Source organism: Globicephala melas, chromosome 1 (assembly GCF_963455315.2).
Source record: "Globicephala melas chromosome 1, mGloMel1.2, whole genome shotgun sequence".
In the NCBI taxonomy this organism is placed as follows: domain Eukaryota; kingdom Metazoa; phylum Chordata; class Mammalia; order Artiodactyla; family Delphinidae; genus Globicephala; species Globicephala melas.
Window position 1 is genome coordinate 44448165 of NC_083314.1, and position 22556 is coordinate 44470720.

Here is a 22556-nt window from a genome sequence, read left to right on the forward strand (position 1 = left end):
TGTACAAAAGGAGTTTAGAATATAAATGAGCAGTCAAGCTCATATAATGAAATTTACTACTGCTATACGTTTTAGATAATGAATGACATAGTCAATGACAATCTTATAATGTTTAAACTCTATCATAGTGCTGTTTGACATATATTACCCTTGTCTCTTTTAAAGGGCTCCTATGCTAAAATTGTAAATGAGATATAATGTGAAAAGATTGTACTAGTTTTTATTCTCGGAATTATAAAGCATATTAAAGAGCTCCCATAAACTTTCCTGGTCTTTGAATCCTCCCCCTTTATATCACACTACGGTGCTTGATCTTAATCTTCAGAGCAATGATCAGCCATTAAAAGGGTTTCAATAAGGGAGGGCTGTGATCAAATTTGTTTTAAGACCACACGGGCTTCTGAATGAAGATCGGATTCCAGTGGCAAATACTGGATGAAGGGGAGTAGTTAGGAGGCTATTACATTAATTCAGCTTATAAATTATAATTAACATGGAACTAAGAAGCAGATTTAACAGGACGTAGACAGATTTACAGAGTCAGGGAGAGGGAGGTAGGAAGAATGAGCACCAGGTTGTGTCAGAAGCAAGTGGATGGATGGAGGTGCTAGTCACTATGATGGGGGTCACTGAAGGCGACCAGAACAGGCATTTACTGAGACCTTTCAGTTTTCTATGCCACTGAGATATTCAAGCCAAGATATTGTAGAGGAGAGCAGATAATATCACCTGAGAGCTCAGGGAAGAAGTCTGAGTTGGAGATAAAAATGTGGGAGTCATCAGTGCATAGACAGCAGTCAAAGTCATGAGAGTAAATGAGTGCCAAGAGAAATAATGCCAATGAGACTAATGATAGAAAAGATCACTTTGTTTTTATAACCTATACTTAAATACAATAATGGTAATTTTAGCAGAGGAAATTCAAAGTACCTCAGGCTTTGAGAAGACTTATGAGAGAGAGAACTTTTATGTTTTAGCAGTTTACGAATGGTAATTCTAATGCAGCATCATTCCCAGACCTCACTTCCACTCCAGACTTACAAATCATATGCCCTTTCAATGAGCAAAACATTGAAAAGGAAGGAAGTCATTTTATCACAAAGTAGATTTTAATAAGCAAATATAATCTCACAAACTAAACTTATAGAAATTTTATGATTATGATTAAAACATTTTAAATGTTTTAAATCCCAATTTATTACAGCTGCTACCCATTCTCAGCATTCTCCCCACTTAATTAGAATCAGGGCTGAGATTGTTTAGTTATAGGAATTAATTAGAATGCAGGGGAGGGCGAATTTACTACCTTCCTCAGTTCAAGTACAACCTAGCAGCTTTAGGAGATGTTGGCAACATGAATGAGTTTTATTGTGCATCATCCTGTATAGTTACTTCCCAAAGAATTTCCTGACCACATCATTAGAGAAACTAACAAGAGCAGTAATTTAGTATTTTCTGTACAAGACAGTACCATACTGTACCATACAGTACCATAGACATCACTATATGATAATAACAAATACCTATACACTTTCTATATCACATGGTTCTGATTAACCAATATTAAAGACAAAAATAATAATAGAATAAAATGAATGATATTTCTCCTATCAATTTATTTTTCACCTCTTTACTCTTTAATACAGTTAATGCTGTCCTATATAAGAAATGCATCTGAATTGCAGTTTTTTAAAAGAATGTTTTCCTTACCTAGCACATCGATGTTAAAATACTTTTGAGAAGTGCCTGCAGTATTAATTGCTTTGCAGGAATATCTTCCTGCATCCTCTGGAGTGGCTTTGAAGAGCTTTAATATCTTCCCATTGCTCACAATCTGAATAGTGCTGCTTTCAGTCACCTTTTAAGGCCAAAAGGGTCAGTGTTATTTCCAATCCTAATAAAAATGCATAATTAAAATTTGAAGTAAAATTTTTATACTATTATTAATAAGAAAGTCACATTTGAATGATTTACTTCAGAGGGAGAGGCAAGGACCTATGCATATTTGGATGTCTCCATTTACCTGGACATCATCTTTATACCACATAATGATGGGAGATGGAGTACCTTCAACTTCACAAATGAGACTGGTCAGCTGGTTGACCAACACGGACACATTTGTTACTTGTTCTTTATCTTTAATTACTGGAGGAACTGCAAAAAGTGAGAAGTTGTAGTTAGCTAGTTTTAAATAAATATTATATACAAAGTTTCTTTCCAAAGGACTTTAGAAAGCAAATTCTGAGATACTTGATAGCTAGAAAGGCTGGTCATACTTAAGACAGCTTTTATTATGAAATGAAGAGTCTTGACCACTATATTTATAAGTAATTCATTGAATTTTTACTTTAATTATTATTTTAGAGTTTTGAATTAAGGATAAATTTAAGGGAGATCCTATTTATTTCACATACCACTCAAAATGCAAACTGCTAGAGTCTCAAGTTATGTGAGACTACTTTGCTGATGAGAATGAATATTGCCCAGTGTTTCTGGAAGCCAATATCCATCAAATTTCAAAATGCACTATCCTTTGACGTGCAAAGTGCCGTATATACATGATTTCATTGAAGCATTACTTAGAATAGTAAACAAATGGTACCAAACCAAATGCTCATCATTACTGGAAGAAAGTTAAGTAAATCTTGGTATGGTGGGATGCTAGGTAGGCATAAATAAGAGTTAGGAATATTGAATAATCCCCAGGATAGAGTGTTTAATGAAATAGGCAAGGTGTGGAGTAATGTATATAATGGTCTACTATAAATGCTTTTTGTATGTAAAAAAAAGAGGATGAAATATATATTCATATTTCTTCATTTTTGCATAAAAATATCTCTGGGAAGATACATCCACACACATATATACCTAACAACTTTCCCTGCCCATAGGGAGGATAAGCAGATGGCTTAGCTCAGGTCCAGGGGACTTTTGACTTTGTATCTTTTTCTACCATTTGAACTTTCAGTGATAAAAAATAAATCAATAAAGGCAGTTAGACCACTACTTTTCTGGTCGATAACACGTCTATTCACATAAATATTAAATAACACTAGACTGAAAGAATAACATATATAAAAGAATCTGAAAATGTCACATATTCAGTTACACGATTTTAGCATTTCTATCTGTATTTACCATGGACTTTGAGGTTATATTTTCTTTCTGTGGTTCCTGCTTCATTGACTGCCACACAAATGTACTCCCCATTGTCATATGGCGTAACAGAAGCAATAACCAACAATGTACCATCTTCTAATATAGAAATACCAGGATCTCTGGCTGTCAGCTCTCTACCATTCCACAACCATTTGATGGTTGGTTTGGGGGTACCTAAATAAGAAATTAAAGCTTTGTGATATTTTACAACAAAATTAGAAGTCACTATTAAATAGCAAATATCCTGAGGAGAAATAAAATTTGTTATGATTATAACATGTACCCTTAGGTACTATGCTTCTTTGAAGATACTGCTCCTGGCATGGGATTTTGACGAGATTACGGTATTTAATGCCTCTAATTCCTGATCAGTGTTAAAAGATGTATGGTTTGTAGTGTAGAATTTGATTAAAGTTGTTTTTATCAAGACATTCAGATGACAGTAAGCAAAGCAAAACATTTTCTTGAGTGAGTTTATGCTGCTAGTGGGGGAAAAAAGCTATATTAATTAAATGGACTAGAAATGGGGAGAGTTTTTGGATGAAAATAAAGGAAGAGCAAAAACAAGATGCTATCAGAGGAATATACATGAAGATTGCTCAGAGTACATAAATGATGTACAGAAATGATGCTTCATAAGTCACATTTTAAACAGGCCTGATAGAGCAGAGATGAGGAACGTCTACTATCCACACATCTTCTGGGGATCCCATTCTGTTAAACAGAGGGCAATAGATTATTTCTTGACTTTTTATACTGAAAAGAAAGCTGAGAAAGCAGTGAGCAGAACTGCTTTCCTCAATTTATTTATGACCAAGAGAGTGAATGGAAGTTACATAACTCATGAATGAAAGTGATAAAAACCATCTTAAAATGCATAATGGAGCCAAAAGGACGTACCTGAAATAGACAAACAGTAAACTCTATAATAAGAATGTATTTATTTAGCAAACAATGTGCCAGGTACTATTCTAAGTACTTTCACATTTTACTTAATCTCTATAAAAATCAAAAAAGCACATTCAATAAAATTAATATAATTGTATAAGAAATGGCTAATAATCTTATATTAAAGCATAATAAAAATATTAAAGAATGGTCATATATCTAAGTACAAGAGAATGGCAGGAATACATAGAATGTGTCATTTAGGTTAAACTCAAATTGAGTTAAGGAATTATAAAAATGACTGTGATTGACTATGAACTAATAAAATGACTATACTTATGGGAAAAAACAAAACAAAAATATTCGCCTATTTCATCATCCTCATAGTAAGATGCTGACTGATGAGGAAGAGAAGAGAAAACTGATGGACTGCAGTTGTTCATGTTGTCAAGGAAAAAAGGGGGTTATAATCATTTCCTTACATCTTACTCATTCTTTTATGTGGTTCTCAAACTTCTCAATTAATATTTGTTAAGTTAATAAATGAAAAAGTAAATGAACAAGCAAAAGAAAGAAACTGTGTTCTATTTTATTTCTAAATGGTAGAACAACCATGGTCAAGATGAAATTCATGGCAAATAAAATGAAAAGGCATCTAGCTATTTTAAATGAACTCAAGAATTCTATCCCCGGTGAGAATAGAGTACTAGGAAGAGGTGGTATTTCAAAATGGAAAAGGGAAGTCCAAGCCAGCTTGGGAGTCAGGGATTCAGCGGAGAGTACTGAGCAATAGTGCCACTGGCAGGGCTCCATCAGTAGTAAGCACCCACAGAACTCAGCTGAACGTAAACCTTTCTCAAGGATCCTTCTTCAGGCCTTGCCTCCCTCCCCACTGGCTCCAGGAATAGTTACTGACAATTCTTTAGATATCTGAAAATCTTGTTAAAGTTATCTTTCTTTTAATGCTGTTAAGAGAGGCAAAATCTTGCTACAGTAACAGAGACAGCCTTAAGGACCTTCAACTGCCACTGTCTCCAGGGACAGGAGAGTTAAAGAGTTACATGTGGGAGCACTAATGCTACCAGTGGCATGGAGCCCTCCAGGAGGTCACAAAAAGAATACTGCTTGGTCTTTGCCAGAACTGCTACAGACTCATTTGAGTCATTGCAGATGAACGCATATGCGAAAGAAAGGATGTTCTTAACCATCTATTGGGCATCCAGAGTAAGGTGATAGTGACAGTGCCTTTTTCACATCCTCTAGAGGAGAGAGAATAACAATCTCCTGCCAGGAAACATGGTGGGATAGAAAACCCAGAAATTCAGGGAGAGAAGGAGTCTGGACAAGCATCAGAGAGCCAAGTTACAACCCGGCTCCAGAATTACCAGTAGAGGATAAATCTAGAAAGAGGCTTTTAGAAAAGAAGTATCTAGAACAAACAAGGGGATTGCCCTAATTTATACCCCTGACTGAGATAATTTGCAAAGTTTGAATAGCCCTATCTGTCACATTTTAAAGAGAATTCTTGTCAAAAATACAATGAACTACAAGAAGTAACAGGAAAAGCATGAACGACCTGGAAAACATGCTAGATAAGGCAAGTTTGAAAAAACAGAAGGTATTTCCAGTGAAGGAAATAAAACACCTGGGAGGGAAAAATACCTATTCAACCTAGTTGTTATTTGAAAGAGGGATTAGTTTCCATTATGCCCAAATGTTATAATGAGGACTGACAAGTAGAATTTTATGATGTTTGGGGTTCAATATAGAATTCTGGAAGAATACAACATTATGCCAATGCCCATGTGTCCGAGTATTCCACACCTTTTGCAGGACATGGAAATGCAATGCGTTGACTGGCCACTCTTTCTTGGAATGGAGTGTTATACGGAGGCTCTAGATCTTCCAGCGTAGGTGGTTCTGTTAGAAAAAGAAAGGCATTATCACAGGCTTTCCTTGGGCAATATCGAACTCTTCTGAGGCTAAGTATGACACCTGCTTCTCTATTCCTACCTTGGCAATGGTATCCTCTCTGACAGGAGTGCTTTTCCTCCTGATTGGACATGGCTGGTTCCCGCCAGTCAACAAGATTTCACTATAAACATTATCTCCTCAGAGAAGTCCTACACGACAATTCAATCTAAAGTAGCCAACTGCTGGGAGCATCACCCTATTTTAATTTTCTACACAGCACGTCTCACGACCTGTACTTGCTTGCTTTCTGCCTACTTACAGAACCGCTCACGAGAGCAGGTGTTTTACCTTTGTCACTATTTCCTCCTCACTGCCCAGATCATGACAGACGCCTGTCAGGAACTTGATAAACACCTGTTGCTTGAAGGAATAAAGATTCATCGTTTTTTTTTTTTTTTTTTTCTGGCCGTGACACGTGGCCTGTAGGTTCTTAGTTCCCTGACCAGAGATCGAACCTGCAGTGGAAGCTTGGAGCCCTAACCACTGGACCGCCAGGGAAGTCCCCAAGGATTAATATTTAAACCCTCAAAATAAGGCCTACATCATTACAGGGAACAGTGGACGTCGATTTCTAGGGATTAATATTGAGTGCAAATTACCAATGTGAGGTAAATCCTACTCCAACCCACTCTGCCCACAATTTCTTCCAAACCAAAAATAGCGGGTGGGGCACTTATCTAGGATTGTTTCCACTGTCTACATCATCCAGGGCAACTCCATTTTCAAAGGTAAACAGTTTTGTAATGTATAGTTTCGTTTCTTTCTGGAATGATTCTCCTTTCAAAGTTAACTAGAGAGTCATAAAAGTTATATAGAAATCTTCTGAAAGTGATCCAAGACCATCCAAGACTATATATTCTGTATAGACTCCAGGGTTTTTCCCCCACTGTACAAATATTTTCCTAGGCCAAAAATCACCTTGGACATGTAGCGTTATCTCCGTCTCATCACTGCCTGCTATGTTAGTAGCGACACATGTATATATGCCAGCATCGGAGAGCACAGCTTGGTCGATGCTGAATGTTCCATCTGGATGACTAATATGCTGCAGTCCATCAACCAAAATGGCGCTTCCACCTGTAAACCAGGTGATTACAGGAGGAGGTGTCCCTTGAGCACTGCATGGAATGTCCACTCTTTGACCAACTTGGACCTTCATAACTGTAGGGCCACGCTGTATCTTTGGAGGCACTGGAAACAGCAACTGAGTATTAATAATCCAAGTTTTAAAAAATTCCTCCTTTTCTCACTTTAAATGAGAGCTCCTTACCAAGAGGCATCCAGGCTCAGGCCACTTAACTAGCTGTGTGATCTAGGGCAATTCAGTGAATTTCCTGAGGGCTGTTTCCTTGATAATCTAGGCAAAATAACCTCTTCAATACCAATACACTGCAAGGGTTATGGGAAATAATGAATATAAAACTCCTCATTCCAAACTCGAGGAAAAGTAAGCATTTAATGATGTCAGATTTCTTATAGTATGTAAATAACTTAAGGTTTAAAGCCCTCTTAAATGGCAATCCAGTTAATTTCTATCATGTAAGTGAGCAAAACAAAAAGCATTTCTCTCCATGTATTCTTAGTTTTTGTTCTCTTTGTGGAAGGTTTAGCCAGACAGTACGAAATATTTCTAATAAAAGCTTTTGTTAACTTCAGAGAAGAAAATCAAGATAAAGCCTCTATTATTTCCCTTTATCTACATTCCTTCAGAAATTTAAATGAGATAATTTATCAAAACACTGGCAAGTAGTATTGCGTTCCACATACAAGCATTATGAACTATAATCAAGTTGACTCATAAGAATATGATTAGAATTTATGTACTTTACTTCCCTAACAAACCCCATTCCTCTGTCCTTTTGTTAAAACTTAATATTTAACCAGTATATTCTAAAGGTTTTCCCTTACAACAAACTTTTAAGTTTGATAGTACAGGCATACTTTATTTTATTTTATTGTGCTTTGGTTCATTGCACTTCACAGATACTGCAATTTTTACAAATTGAAGTTTTACGGCAACCCTGCATTGTCAAATGACGGTTAGCCTTTTTTAGCTATAAAGTATTTTTAAATTAAGGTATGTACATTATTTTAAAAGACAGAATGCTATTGCACACTTAATGGACTACAGTACAGTGTAAGCATAACTTTTATAGGCACTGGGAAACCAAAAAATTTGTGTGACTGACTTTATTGCCATATTTGCCTTATTGAGATGGTCTGGAACTAAAACAGTAATATCTCCAAGATATGCCTGTATTATTATCATCATTTTATGAAAGAGAAAATTAAATATAGAAGAGGGGAGGTAATATGCCTAATGCTAGTAAATGACAGAACTCTCATTGGATTTCATATCCCACAGTCAAGAGGACGCTACTGCAGTGACTGATCGCAGAGTGAAATCAGGTCAAAACTATTTGAGAATATTTCTTCTGATATTTGAATGTGTGGCTTACAGTACGCGCTCACTAAGCATGTGTTGAATGAATGAGTAATTATCAATAGATAGGCTATGGCAAATTGAGAGAAGAAAGCAGACTACCTAGAGAGTTTTAAAGTAGTTAAAGAATCCCAGGAGCAGAATGTTTTCAGTGGCTGAGCTCTATAAACATTGAAAATGACCATTTATATGCTATGAAGTTCTTCCTTGGGCATTCACATTCACTTCAACAAAAAGCCACCGGTCTAAACACATTTTCTTTTTTTATGGTGTATCAACAATAGTCATAAGTGACTGTAGACATCTAGTAAAATTGAGATCCAAAATTTTAATACTGTGCATCTGAGGAAAAAGGGGAGAGTTGTTTACAGAGGGCAGATAAAGATTTCAGAGTAACTGAAAGAAAATCACAAGTCTCAGATTTTAGAAAAGTTTTCTATAATTACTCTCTATACAATTTGAGGTTAATTATCAAAGAAACTGGGACAATAGGTCTCCCTGTGGCCAGTATATGCTATAGCATATGCCTTCATTTCAAAACTCACCATGGACATTTAATTTAACAGACTGAGTCACGTTCCCAGCAATATTTGTGGCAACGCAAAGATACATCCCACTATCTGAAACGCGGGTCTCAGTGATCTTCATTGAACCAGAAGGAAGGAACGTGTGTCTAAAAGAAAGAAACCAGAGAGCAGACCATAAAGTATGAGGATTTAAATATCCCCTATGCAGCTACAATTCAATGTGAAATTACTACTCTGCAAGCTCTTTTTCAAACCATTCTCCCATCTATAATGTCATTTCTATACACCTTAAAAGTCAGGAATTTTCATAATTATCAAAATTGTCTTGTGTACTCTGTATGATGTTCTTACAAATACCAAATCAGTTTTCTTTTACATTTAAATCTAATGTAAGGGCCTGACATCGTCAAATAATTGTACATCTCTCTGCTTTGCTAAGTTGCAACTTTACAAAGCAAATGTATAGTTTAATAAACTTTAAATATACTCTGAACACATTATTGCTTTTTTCTACAATGCTTCATTTAAAAGTTTAGTATCCTAAAATAAAGGCAGAAAAAGGTACATATGCCATTCTCAGATATATACTGAATATATTCCTCTTATATAGTTAGGTAAACCAGATCTACATATAAAAATGTTATTATGTTAATTGTGCTAAAATAGCTTTAACAGGGAGGGGGTCAAATAGACCTACTTACTATCAAGATTTCTCGTAAGCTAAGACAAATAAAGTGTGCTATGGGCCCAGAGACAGACAAATAGATAAACAGTTAAAGATGGAACCCCCCCCTTCAAAAAAAAGACTTAAGCATGTATGAGAACTCAACATGTAATATGCAATATCAGAGATGGTGTTACAAAAAGTCAGGAAAGGACTGACTATTCCAAAATGGTGTTGGGCAAGTGGCTCTCCACATGGGAAAAATAAATAAATAAAATTAGAGCACTACCTAATACCACACACAAAATAAAAATTCAGATGTATTAAAATCCAAAATGTGAAAACAAACTTAAAAATTGCAATAAAACATTGGAGTTCTGTTTATGATCTTCCTAAAGCAGAAATCGAAAAAAATAATAGATTAACACCTTGAGCTACATAGAAATTTTTAAATTCTGTACAACCAGACACCATACATAAACCTGAAAGGCTAGGAGTAGACTGAGAGAAGGTATTTTCAACACGTACAACAAACAAAGGATTGTTATTGAGAACAAAAACCAAATTTCTACATTCAATAAGAAAAAGAGAAACAAGTCACCAGTACATTGCAGCAGGTTTAAAGAGGCAATTCACAGATAACACAAATGGCCAACAAACAAGGGAAAACATTCCAGGCTCACTAGAATTCAGTCACGTGAAAAGTAAGACAGTTGCAAGACACCATTTCACATCCAGACGAATGGCAAAAAATTTTAAGTCAGTTAACACCATGCAGTGACTATAATGTGGCAAAAGGTACACTTATATTCTGTTGATGGAAGGTAAATCAGGAATGCCCCTTCAGAAGGCAGTTAAGCACAGTCTACAAAGGTGAAAATAGTAATTCATTCTAACTAGAAATTGGGGTTCTAGGTACAAGTCGCAAAGAAACATGCATATGCATACAAAGAGAGATATAAAAAGATATTCCCTGATGGACTTCCCTGGTGGCACAGTGGTTAAGAGTCCGCCTGCCGATGCAGGGGACACGGGTTCGTGCCCTGGTCCGGGAGGATCCCACATGCCGCTGAGCGGCTGAGCCCGTGAGCCATGGCCGCTGAGCCTGCGCGTCCGGAGCCTGTGCTCCGCAACGGGAGAGGCCACAGCGGGGAGGGGCCCGCGTACCGCCAAAAAAAAAAAAAAAAAAAAAAAGATATTCCCTGAAAAGCCGTTTCTAAAACCAAGAAAAAGAAAAGAAGAAAATGTAGAAAGACAAAACAAACAAGAACATGAATGTCCATACACAGGGAAATGTATAAATAAAATGTAGAATATGTATATGGTAGTTAAAATGAATAAACTGAATATATGTATAAAATGGCTAAATGTTGACTCAATAAAGCAAGCAGTAGAATAATAATATAGAACATGTTACAATGGTAAATTGAAAACAAGTACACAAAACAAAATTAAAAATAGAGAAAACAATATTCTATCCTATTTAAGGATGTATGCATAGGATATACACCAAGTCTGTGTCAGTGTTTGTGCCCCTGGGAAGGGAGAAAAGAGATTATGACTGAGGAGGGGAACAATGAAACTTCAACTTTATCTGAAATGTGGTATTTCTTCTATTCAAAAATATTCGAGGCAAATATTTTTTCAAACAAATAGTAAAGTAGTTCTTAATTGTTTACTTTTTTTCTCACCAGTGGTAGGGAAACTACTGTGGCATGAATTTATAGCTTCGTAACCATACATCAACAAGTCTAACAGACAATAGCTAGAGACTGTAATTCTTATTCCGCCAGTAACTTCTGGCATGATGTTGAGTTAGAACAGTAATTGCTACCATTCTTTGAGAACCAGAGACGGGATATGGAATGTACATTATCTTATATCATCCTTTCAGGTATTATACCCATTTTATAAACAAGAAATCTGAGGTTCAAAGAGGCCCACTGAAAAAAACTGCCTAAGTTTCAGGTAAGCTTTAAGTGGTGGAGGTAAATTAAAACTCACATCAGCATGGCAACAAAGGTTGCGCTCTTAAGGGCTCTGGCATTCTGCTTTCCACGTCACTTAGCCTATCAAATATATTGTTTCAGTGGGCCTTTATTTGTATAAGGGTTTAAGTTCAATCAAGAAGATTTTTACAAAGTCATCTAATGAAAGTCAAATCCTAGATATTAGAGAATGTATTGTGTTTTATTGCTCCTCTGGGATTACTGGAATTTTATACTATGCACTTTGCGCTAACCAGGATCTACATACAAATCCACTCCATTTTCATAACTACCTTGTAGAATGCACCAGTGGGAAATTATGTCAAAGCTGGGTGTTAGCATTTCTGCTATTAAAGAATGACTTAGAAGGTATATATATTTTCTGTAGGCTCGAATGTACGTGTAAATTATCTCAAATTTAAAAGTTTTTTTTTTTTTTTTTGAGACATTTGAAAACCTGAACAAGTACAGTCACCTGTCCCAAGAGATTATGTTTCACATGTTTCGATTCATCCCAGGTCCCCTACCTTGGAGAGAATGGCGAGATGAGCTGGGTTTCTTTGGCCCAGGTAATTATGGGTGGGGGTAAGCTCTTCACTTCACATGGAAGTGTCACCTCTACCCCTGCAAGGACTGAGATCTCAACAGGCTTATCCTGGGACAGTCCTCGTTGATCTCCGAACACTCTGGGCCTTACTAAAATAAACACAAGTTTTGAAAGGGAAACAGTACATTGAAAACAAAGCACACTTTAATTCACACTAAAATGGGGACTACTAATATTCTTCAGTAATTTGCAAAAAGATGCTGTTTGTTCCAAAGTCTCAGGACGTATCTAAAGCTTTCCATTAACACACATCGTGAGAGCTTAAAGGAAAAGGACTAGAAAGTTTTCCTTTTTAGCTCCTTCTTTCAGAACACAATGCAGAGGTCAGCTGAAATGCCCTTTTGGAATCTAGCATCTGTAAAAGCAACCCCTCAAGGCAGAGCACTAACCAAGATATAGCTGAGGTTTGGCTTTGTTTTAACTAAGTGGTGTTTCTAAAGAGGGTTGGGTGACATAAGCATACTCCTTGGGAAAACACCATAAAATTTTTCCGAAAGGCTATACAATTCCTCTCCCTTTAAATCAGAATCTAAGTAGAGGAGATGTTGGTTGGCAGGAAAAATGCATTTTTTGTACAAAACTATAAACTTGGAAAAGTAGTTCACTTTAGGGGTACAGCCCTCTAGTAACATTATTTGGGAGAGAAATGTGAGTTTTGGCAGACAGACAGCGTCAAAGAAAAACATTCCTCCCCGAGGGCTCTCACCATAGACAGTCAGCTGCACTTTCCTTTTGGCGTAGCCGGCTGCATTGGTGGCGGTGCAGACGTACTCCCCGCTCTCCTCACCTCCAGGGGACACCACATATAGACTTCCGTCAGCCCCTGCGGAAAACTTAGCACTGCTGGTGGAAATCCGCTCGCCCTTCTGCAAAACAACACAGAGCAAAAAGTGTTTTTTAAGATAATAAAGGAGTGACTTAATGTCTGGAAGAAAAGAGAGGAAGAAAAAAATCTCTAAAGGGGAAAATACTAGATTGAAAGAATGCTAATTTGAAGAAAGCTCTTTGTAAGAAAAATTAAACAAACAATGCAAAGGTGACATTTCTTCATACCAAACTAGATCCCCTTCATTCCAAAGCTACTTAAAAGTGGAGGGGATGGGGTTTCTCTGGTGGCGCAGTGGTTGAGAGTCCGCCTGCCGATGCAGGGGACACGGGTTCGTGCCCCGCTCCGGGAAGATCCCACATGCCGCGGAGCGGCTGGGCCCGTGAGCCATGGCCGCTGAACCTGCGCGTCCGGAGCCTGTGCTCCGCAACGGGAGAGGCCACAACAGTGAGAGGCCCGTGTACCGCTATAAAAAAAAAAAAAAAAAAAAAGTGGAGAGGATGAGGTAGCAGCAGATGGGATGAGTGTTTATGCTAAGCCAGGTACCGTTTTGAGCACTTCACATGAATTAATTATGTTAATGCTCACAACAATCTTATGAGTAGGAACTACTACAACCCGTGTTTTACAGATGACAGCATTAAATCTGGGGGCTTGGCAGAGTAACTTGCCCAGGGCCAAACAGTCAGTCAGTGGTAGAACTGGAACTCGAACCCACGCAGGCAGGCTTGGGGGCCTAACTCTTAACTTCTGTGCATGATCCCAGCTCAAAGGCCATCCTGTAAAGAAGATTTCATTTTTACATTTCCCTAAAATGCATTAAGCTTCTACTCAGGACCAGAGACTGTGCAGTTTGGGGGATCCGCTTCACCACCATATTTTTGTGCCCAGGATGCAGAAATCTTAATCTTTCCATTTAATTTACGGATGTCAAAACCAACTTCTCTATATTTCAGAGATTTTTAGAAATATAAAATTAGATGTTATGACAAAATACTTTGGTTGTGATCCTAAATATACAAACGCCATATTTCATTATTATGCCACCATTTTATATTACTTTCCTCTACCAGATTTAATCTACAGAAAATATGCCACCTTCACGGCTGTTGAAAGATGGAAAGGACTTCCTCAGGAAATGGAAGAAGGAAGTCCTTCTTTCCTCACTGCAAGAACATAAGGAAAAGCCAGAGAACTTCACGACAGGGATACTGAGGGGGATAAATGAGTTCATCTATGTGTCTTATTTTGGCTTCCAGAAGAGCAGAGTCCTAGATAAAGATTTGGAGTCAGGAAGTTTACTTGGAAAGTGATTCCCAGGGGCTTGAAGAGGACAGTTGGAAAGTGAGGCAAGAAGGAAGGAAAGCTAATAAAGGGTTTCACTGCCCTGGTTTCCTCCGTGGCTGGGCTTACAAGCTCAGTGTGCTCGGGGCCCTCTGAGAAACTATGTAGATGCACCCCAGAAGGATTTTTCTGATAGATGAGAAGTGGGACATTTATATGGGACATCTCCCTCTCCCAGGATTTAATGTTCTTGTACTCCCTGACCACTCAGCAGGCTAAGTGGCGTTGTGGGGTTTTGGAGAAAGCCCTGAGTCCCCAAACTAGAGAGGTACATGCATGAAGAGTGACCCTGGCAGAGAGCATGGAGCAGTCCACCAGAGCTGAGCTTAAGTCAAAAGGGTTTAGGGGATGTGGCAAGGAGTAAAAAAGGATCTGCTACAACATGTGAAGTGCTTAGAAAAGTCCCCGGCGCAAAGAATGTGCTGCATTAGTGTTCACTGTTGTGTTAATACTATTTAAGCATCAAGTAGTTGAATGAACTAAGGACATTTTAAGGTCCCTTCTAAGACGTATGACTATGGGTTTTCCTTTCTGTAAGGTTCTATGGTACAGTGACAAGTTCCATGTATGAAAATATTCAAATATTGTTGTAGCAACACATATTATTAACAAACATCACTAGATAAGTCATTTACCTTGGACCAGATGATAGATGGTTTGGGGATTCCACTTGCCTTGCATGGTAAAGTTACTGGAATGCCTTCAATGGTACTGAGTACCTGCTGTCCATGCTGAATGGTTGGTAGAACTGGAAAAGGAAGCAATATGCAGAATCTGAGCACCCGTCCTTCCATTTAGCCTCACAAGTTTAAAGTTGAACATTTTCAGGATACACGAATATTTCTAAAAACTAGCAAAGACAACCTTTTCTGTTAGAAACGTATGGCAATTTGTAAGGGAGTGTAATAAAGTAAATAAAATAGTTGCAATCTGAAGAATTTAATAAACACTTAAAATCAAGTAGTAAATTAAGTTGATTTTCCTAACAAAAATAAGAGAGAACTGAAGGAAATCGTATTTTCAGGAAATTCAAGCTAGAACTACAGAGTTACACACTTAACATATCTTACACCATTCTCCATTACCCCATTAAGCTGCAGTGAGCTGACTTAACCTCACCTCCAGAGAAATGGACTGTTTAACCACTACAGATTAAATACCTGTCTATACACAAGAATCACTTAGCAAGCTACTAAATTTAACCTCGAAAATAGAATCTATTTTCATAAAAGGAATTCAAAAGTAAAGCTTGAAAGGTCTCAGGAGTTTACATTTAAAAGTCTAAAATACAAGATTTTAAGTCTACATATATTTTTTTTTTTTGTGGTACGCGGGCCTCTCACTGTTGTGGCCTCTCCCGTTGCGGAGCACAGGCTCCGGACGCGCAGGCTCAGCGGCCATGGCTCACGGTCCCAGCCGCTCCGTGGCATGTGGAATCTCTTCCCAGACCGGGGCACGAACCGGTGTCCCTTGCATCGGCAGGCGGACTCTCAACCACTGTGCCACCAGGGAAGCCCAGTCAATATTTTTCACTAAGAATGCATATCTTTTGACTTTAGAAAGCAACTAAAGAATTGACATTATATGATTGGAAGCAAAAGGAAAGGGAAGACTTCATCATTCTATTCTGTATATATCTGTTCATCATAACCAACTTGCATACAAAAAATTATCAATACTCAATGTTCTCAAAGTAAAGAATTTGATTAAAGAAGCTCCCAGGGACTTCCCTGGTGGTCCAATGTTAAAGAATCTGCCTTCCAATGCAGGGGACATGGGTTCCATCCCTGATCAGGGAACTAAGATCCCACATGCCACAGGGCAACTAAGCCCACGTACCACAACTACTGAGCCCGGGTGCCTCAACTAGAGAGAAGCCTGTGTGCCACAAACTACAGAGCCCATGCATTCTGGAACCCACGCACCACAACTAGAGAAGAGAAAACCTGCACACCACAGCTAGAGAGAAGCCCGCGCTCCACAACGAAGAGCCTGTGCACTGCAACAAAAGATCCTGCATGCCTCAACGAGGATCCCGCATGCTGCAACTAAGACCCGACGCAGCCAAATAAAATTAATTAATTAATTAATTAATTAAATAATAAATCTTTAAAAAAAAAAAAAGCTCCCATACGTGAAAGTACCTAACATAGCGCAAGGAACGTAATGAAAGCCCAATATATACCAGGAATTTCCTTTCCTTCCCCCAGAAAGATGAGACTGGAGCTGTTTCCTAGAGCTCAAGCACTCACTGTGGCTCTTGTTTTTAAGTCAAATTTCTCTAGAATTATCCCAGCTACCCTGGTGTAGAAGTTTGCCAGAACAAGAGAAACCAGAGACCTCAGTGCAAAAGCTTCCTTTTGAAAGGCTTAGATGAGCTTTGCTACATCCTTGTATTTTCCTAAGGCTGGGATTATTCTTTAGATCATATCTTCTTAAAGAATTGGCAGTAAATCCTTGTATTTTCCTAAGGCTGGGATTATTCTTTAGATCATATCTTCTTAAAGAATTGGCAGTAAATTCCCAGCTCAATGTCAGGCTGCTCTCTAAAGTGAGAAATTTAATTTCTAGAATCATCATGGAATAGTCAACTTTCAACTTTGCTGTCATTTTATGGCAACATGGAATAAGCCATTTTCTTAAATACATATTCAGTTCGACAGCTATAAAGGCAAGTGGCAAATTTAGGCAACGGTTTTCAAATCTGATGACATTTGAGTATGGAAGAGTTTTTCTTTCCAGATTGTCAATCTATGTAAATCAACATGACAATTAAATAGTTTGTCATTTTAATTTGCACATATTTATATGGGCATTCGTTAATTCAATTCTTCTAAGAATTCTTTGAGAGCCTTTGATTTACAATGTGGTGTTAATTTCTACTGTACAGCAAAGTGACTCAGTTATACATATATATATACATTCTTTTTTTAATATTCTTTTCCATTATGGTTTATCTCAGGATATAATAAATACTCTTAAAAGTGGAGAGGCAGAGTGATGAAATTAACATAAATACAGAGGTATACAGAATTTGTGATACTGGATCACATCCAACTCAAAGGCAAATCTGTCCTCTAAATAGCTGTTTGGTTTAGTTCACGTCAAATGCTGGGTTAATTTTTCTAAATCTTATTAACTAAATCAGTTACTCATTTTGGCCTAAGATGGATGAAACGATGTTGTGAAATGACCTTTTAAACTTAACTGTTAAAATTTTTTGCATCTTGATAAACCACATCATTGGTTCATCCGTCTTCTCCATACTCCTCGGATCTGGCAGACATCACAACTAATCATGTCACTCTTTCACCCAAGTGAAAATTTATATCAGAATTCTTCTCAACACAATATTCTAGGCAGTTGCTAGATGCCAAAGGGAGATGACATGAATGCATTTCTACCGTAGATTCTCAAACTGGTCCATAAGCACCCTCCGCAAAATGTATGGACTGATCTTCTTTAAAAAATAGTTAAACACAGCTATACCCAATTTGACATTATGTATTTACTCAACTCACTTAATGTTACTTTGGTATTTCTTCAAGAATATCTCACATAATGTTGGTGGAGATTGGTACAAGATTGGCATAGGACTGAAAGAGGTAGAAGAAGCTATTTACAATGAGAAGCACACATTAAAAAGATGTCCTGTATCCACTGAAAATTTCAACAGAACAAGCAAAATTTGGAAATTACTGGATTCTCCAATCCAGGCCCTAAAAAAGACTGTATCAACTACTAAAAATAAATGTTCTATTCTACTTTTATCTCTGTACACAGAGCTAGTTTTTAATACAACACTTTAAAAAGCAAAGTCTTTAAAGGAGATATACAAAAGAAGTTACGACAATTTCTTAAGCTATGAAGCTGTTATTTATTGAGATGTAAAAAGTTGGGAACGGTTACTCACGAATGGAAAAAAGATGGTTTCTGGATTTTTTTATTTGTGACCTTTAAGTTACTTAACACGCAAAAAGATTGTTTGGAGCACATGAAGTGGCCTTTAGAAAAGTTTAGGTCATTTCTAGCAAACACACAAAGGGGTCATTAGTAAGAAAATGCTTGTGGCACAATCCGAGAAGAAGAGGCAATTTGGATGGCACAGTAAGTTCAGCTTTCCTGAAATTAAAATGTACTTTTAAACATAACTCTTTGAGAGCTGAGTTCACTTTTATCAATTAAGAAACCACTTACAAAAGCCCCTGGAGAGACTCAGCAAGTGACTCCCAATAATGTCCTTTTGTATATACAGAAAAGGGAAATCTGGAAACGGGCTTAACAATGTAAATATTGTTCAAGAAATAAGGCTTTTTGTTAAGAATAACAATTAGGAAAGATATCTGCTTCTTAAAACTACAAGAACAGAGTTATTTGATTTAAAGATATGAACCCAGCCTTGAACATGGTTTGGAAAGAAAAGAATTATGATGGGTGCGCCTCTTACCATGCACGTCCACAGTGGTAGTTTTGCTAATGGTTCCAGCAACATTACTGGCCACACAAGTATACTCGCCCCCGTCCTGCAGCCGAGCTCTTTCAACATGGAGACTCCCGTCACTGCGTACAGTGATGTAAGGATTTTGGACCAACTTGAAGGAAAAAAAAAGTCATTTTTAATTAAACAGGCAATATTGTGTAAGCCCAAAACAGATCTGCTTTCTTCTCCAACTGGGTTATTAAATGTGTTATAAAATAACAAAATATTTTAACACCCTTAAGTGAAAAATGATGAGAATAAAATGTTACCAAGAGTAGCATCAATTGTATGTCACTGTGATATACCACCAAAAATCCTATCCACTAACATCTGTCAGAATTATGCACATATTGGAAAGGGAAAGAAATAGAAACAACACGAATTCCCTGTTTCTGTAATTTTTGTTATCACGAAGGACCCAAATTTCACTTTTACTTTTGGCTTAATTTGTTCTTTTTCAAGAAGGCTTTACTACCACTTCCAAGCCATCTGACATTTTCATTCTGGCAAACAGGCATCATTCAAGCTGAGAGAATGTGACTTAATCTCAACATGCACCCTTTTCAGTGACAGATACAAATAATATTAGAGGGCAATGTATGATATAGGAACTGCATGAGAGAAGGCTGACAACGGTTTCCGTTAAGAATCATCACCTCTAACTCTGTAACATTTATGCATTTTATTCAATCATAGGGTACTTTAGTGCTCAAACAGTATCATCCTATGTTATAAGGGCATTTACTATTGAGTGAGGTGCACTCATTTTTCTCAGGTTTTTATGCAAATACAAACAATTTTACATCTTATCCCATGGAATCAATTCACTTTTAATTGGTACTTCAATAAGGGAGTAAGTCTAAATACTCTGGAAAATGGAAGGAAAAATGCTCTGGACTAGGTGAAAATTTGTTGCTATAGATAGCATGTTTAATAATTCCTTACAACTGTGAAAATTACAGAATAATTCCTTACAACTGTGAAAATTTTTCGCATTCCTTCATAATCAAAAATTATGCATTGAAAAACGACACAAAGTAGACCCACATTTTAAAATAGTTCACAATAAAAGAACATTTGACGATAACAATAAAGATTAATATATAAAATGAAAGAATGTTATGAGAATATTAACATTTTATTATGTCCTGCAAAGAAGGATATAAAATACTTAAATCCTATGGGAAAAAACTTCATACTTGCTTCAGTTATTACATATTCTGAAGAGAGTTTACTAGTTACAAAATTATAAAAATTACACCATTGGCTATTTCTCCATCATATTAATTTCAAAATAATATGAACTGCATAAACATGTTAATACTGAAGAAAAGTTTTGGTACACTTAAAAAATATATGTTTGTATATTTATTACATTAAAATTTCAATGTTTGGAATACATTGCCTCTTACACAAGAGGCAATATATGAATATGAATTCATATTACGCAAGAGGAATATGAATGCATGGATTTAAAATGTTCTTACCATGGCTGAGTTCTTAATCCACCGACGTTCTGGAATGGGATTTCCAGCCAATAGAACACAAGGCAAAGTCAGCTGCTGTCCTTCAATTACACTGGTCACTGAAGGGCTGATTCCGATGAGTGGAGCAACTAAATCAGAGAAAGAACACAGGCACTGTCAAGGCTATTTCATCCAAAGGAAAGCAAACTCTTTTATAGGCAAAGATGACTACTAATTATGCTATTAGAAATGGAGTTTTCAAGAACAAGATTTTTAAATGTACATGGGTATGAATTGGAAGATAGAGATAAAGGACCCTTCTAAGCAGAGGGAATGGCAAGAGGACAGGTAATAGCAAAGAAGTAGAGAAAGTAAAAAAGAATAAGTCTATGGCATGAAAGGGCAGAAAAGTCAAGCCAAGAAATTTGCAATGTATTCAAATGGAGAGTGACTGAAAGCATGGATAAATAGAAGAGTGGAATCATCAGAACCATTTTCAGGAAATATCAATCTGAGAACTTACCGGACAAGGGAAAAGTGGAAGGGATGAGATTAGTGAGGAGGCTGTCATAACAGCTCAGGCAAATAAAATGAGGTGAACTCTTAGATGGAAATCAGGGAAGTAATTCTACATAAATCAAAGCAAAATCTCTAAGAGAGTCTTCTTGGAAAATTTAAATATACGTAGATGAATTAAGGGAGATACATAAAGAAAATTTTATAGAAGTGTATTAATGAGATTTAAAAATCACAATAAATGGTGTAAGAATTTAAACAATGTAGGACTAGTGCATAAATAGAATTCCAAGGAACAGACATAAGATTATAAATTTAGCATGTGACCAAATGGGTATTTTACTCAGTGGGAAGAGAACATGCAATAAAAATATTAAAACAAGTGTCTTACTACTTGGAAATAACGGATATTATATTCTTACTTCATATCATACACAGAAATAATTCCATGTGGACTAAAATAATAAGTGTAAAGAAAAGAACTAGAAAAGCACACCACCACAACATGTGTGTGTTGTGTGTGTGTGTGTGTGTGTGTGTGTGTGTGTGTACTCATACTTAAGACTTAAATGAATTTATTCAATTGACCTTCATTTCTTCAAAGGAAAGATAAGGAGCTTGAAGAGGATGATCTCTATTTCCAGTTCTAACATCATGAAATATGAAATAGGGTGGGGAGAAGGAAGGCTAATGTAGTAATCAGATGTTTACCTGGGGTTTTTTTTTGTTTGTTTTTAATGGTACAGGCAAGAGATGACGTACTAAGAGGAGTCTGATGTTTTCAAAAAGTGTGGTGTCTAAGTACTTAATTGATCTTACCAAGTCCTGTCACTGTTACTGTTGCCTGGGACTGGATCTTTCCAAACTGGTTTTCAGCTTCACAAATATATGTTCCTTTATCACTTGCCCATAAGTCTAAAAAGAAGAGATTATTTACTCATTCAACATCATCTGTGGAGCATTAACTATGTGCCAGGCACCGTGCTTGTGATCTGGTAGTTCCCATTCTAGGGGAGGAGACATACCTTGAAAGCAACAATCGTACCACAGTGTGATGACTGCTCTAATTTGAGCTTCAGACAATGAGCTATGGGGGCACAGAGACAGAAGTGACTGATGGCACAAGGAGGAGTTCGGGAAGGATTCACATAGGAGGTAATACCTAAGCTGTACCTGAAACAGTAGGTAGAACAGAGGAAGGGCAGTCCAAACCTAATGGGCTGCAAAGGCAAGAGCATGACTTGAAAACTCATGGTCTGTTCAAAGAATGGAAAGCTGCAGTACCACCCTGGGGGCGTGTGGAGGTTTGCAGGGGAGACTGCTTTCATTGGTCCAATGATCAGGGGAGTCTACTGGCAAAAACTAGGGAGACGATGCATGGGGGGGATTCACGAAAGGAACAATATCCCAGGTTCGCCAAGACTTTTGAAGGCCCCACTGGAAATTTATGGATGTGATGACTTTGTTTATAATTATTTGAGCCTACAACCTAATTCTGTATAAGTGGAAGAAAGAAAGAACTCTTGCAAGAATTGCCCGCCATTTCAGAAAATCACTTCACCAGCCTGGAGTTTTTGAGTCATCAATCCCATATTTCTGTATCAGTCTACATTTTAGCTCTCAAATTCATGGTGATATACATAACATGTATACATATTGTATGAGCATTGCCAG

At 37.2% G+C, this 22556-nt stretch overlaps 1 protein-coding gene across 1 annotated transcript in view; it reads right to left on the bottom strand.

Annotated features, from left to right (window-relative positions):
* The window catches only part of HMCN1 (hemicentin 1), a 521171-nt gene that overhangs the window by 241341 nt on the left and 257274 nt on the right, over positions 1 to 22556 (bottom strand). Inside the window, exons 17-28 of the mRNA XM_030873036.2 lie at positions 21702 to 21797; positions 20388 to 20515; positions 18868 to 19012; positions 15056 to 15168; positions 12957 to 13116; positions 12171 to 12339; positions 9010 to 9137; positions 6940 to 7212; positions 5872 to 5967; positions 3139 to 3333; positions 2024 to 2154; positions 1711 to 1858 (exon numbers count right to left, since the gene is read on the bottom strand). Of these exons, the coding sequence (XP_030728896.2) occupies positions 1711 to 1858; positions 2024 to 2154; positions 3139 to 3333; positions 5872 to 5967; positions 6940 to 7212; positions 9010 to 9137; positions 12171 to 12339; positions 12957 to 13116; positions 15056 to 15168; positions 18868 to 19012; positions 20388 to 20515; positions 21702 to 21797 (1782 nt within the window). The remainder of the gene's footprint in view (positions 1 to 1710; positions 1859 to 2023; positions 2155 to 3138; positions 3334 to 5871; positions 5968 to 6939; positions 7213 to 9009; positions 9138 to 12170; positions 12340 to 12956; positions 13117 to 15055; positions 15169 to 18867; positions 19013 to 20387; positions 20516 to 21701; positions 21798 to 22556) is intronic.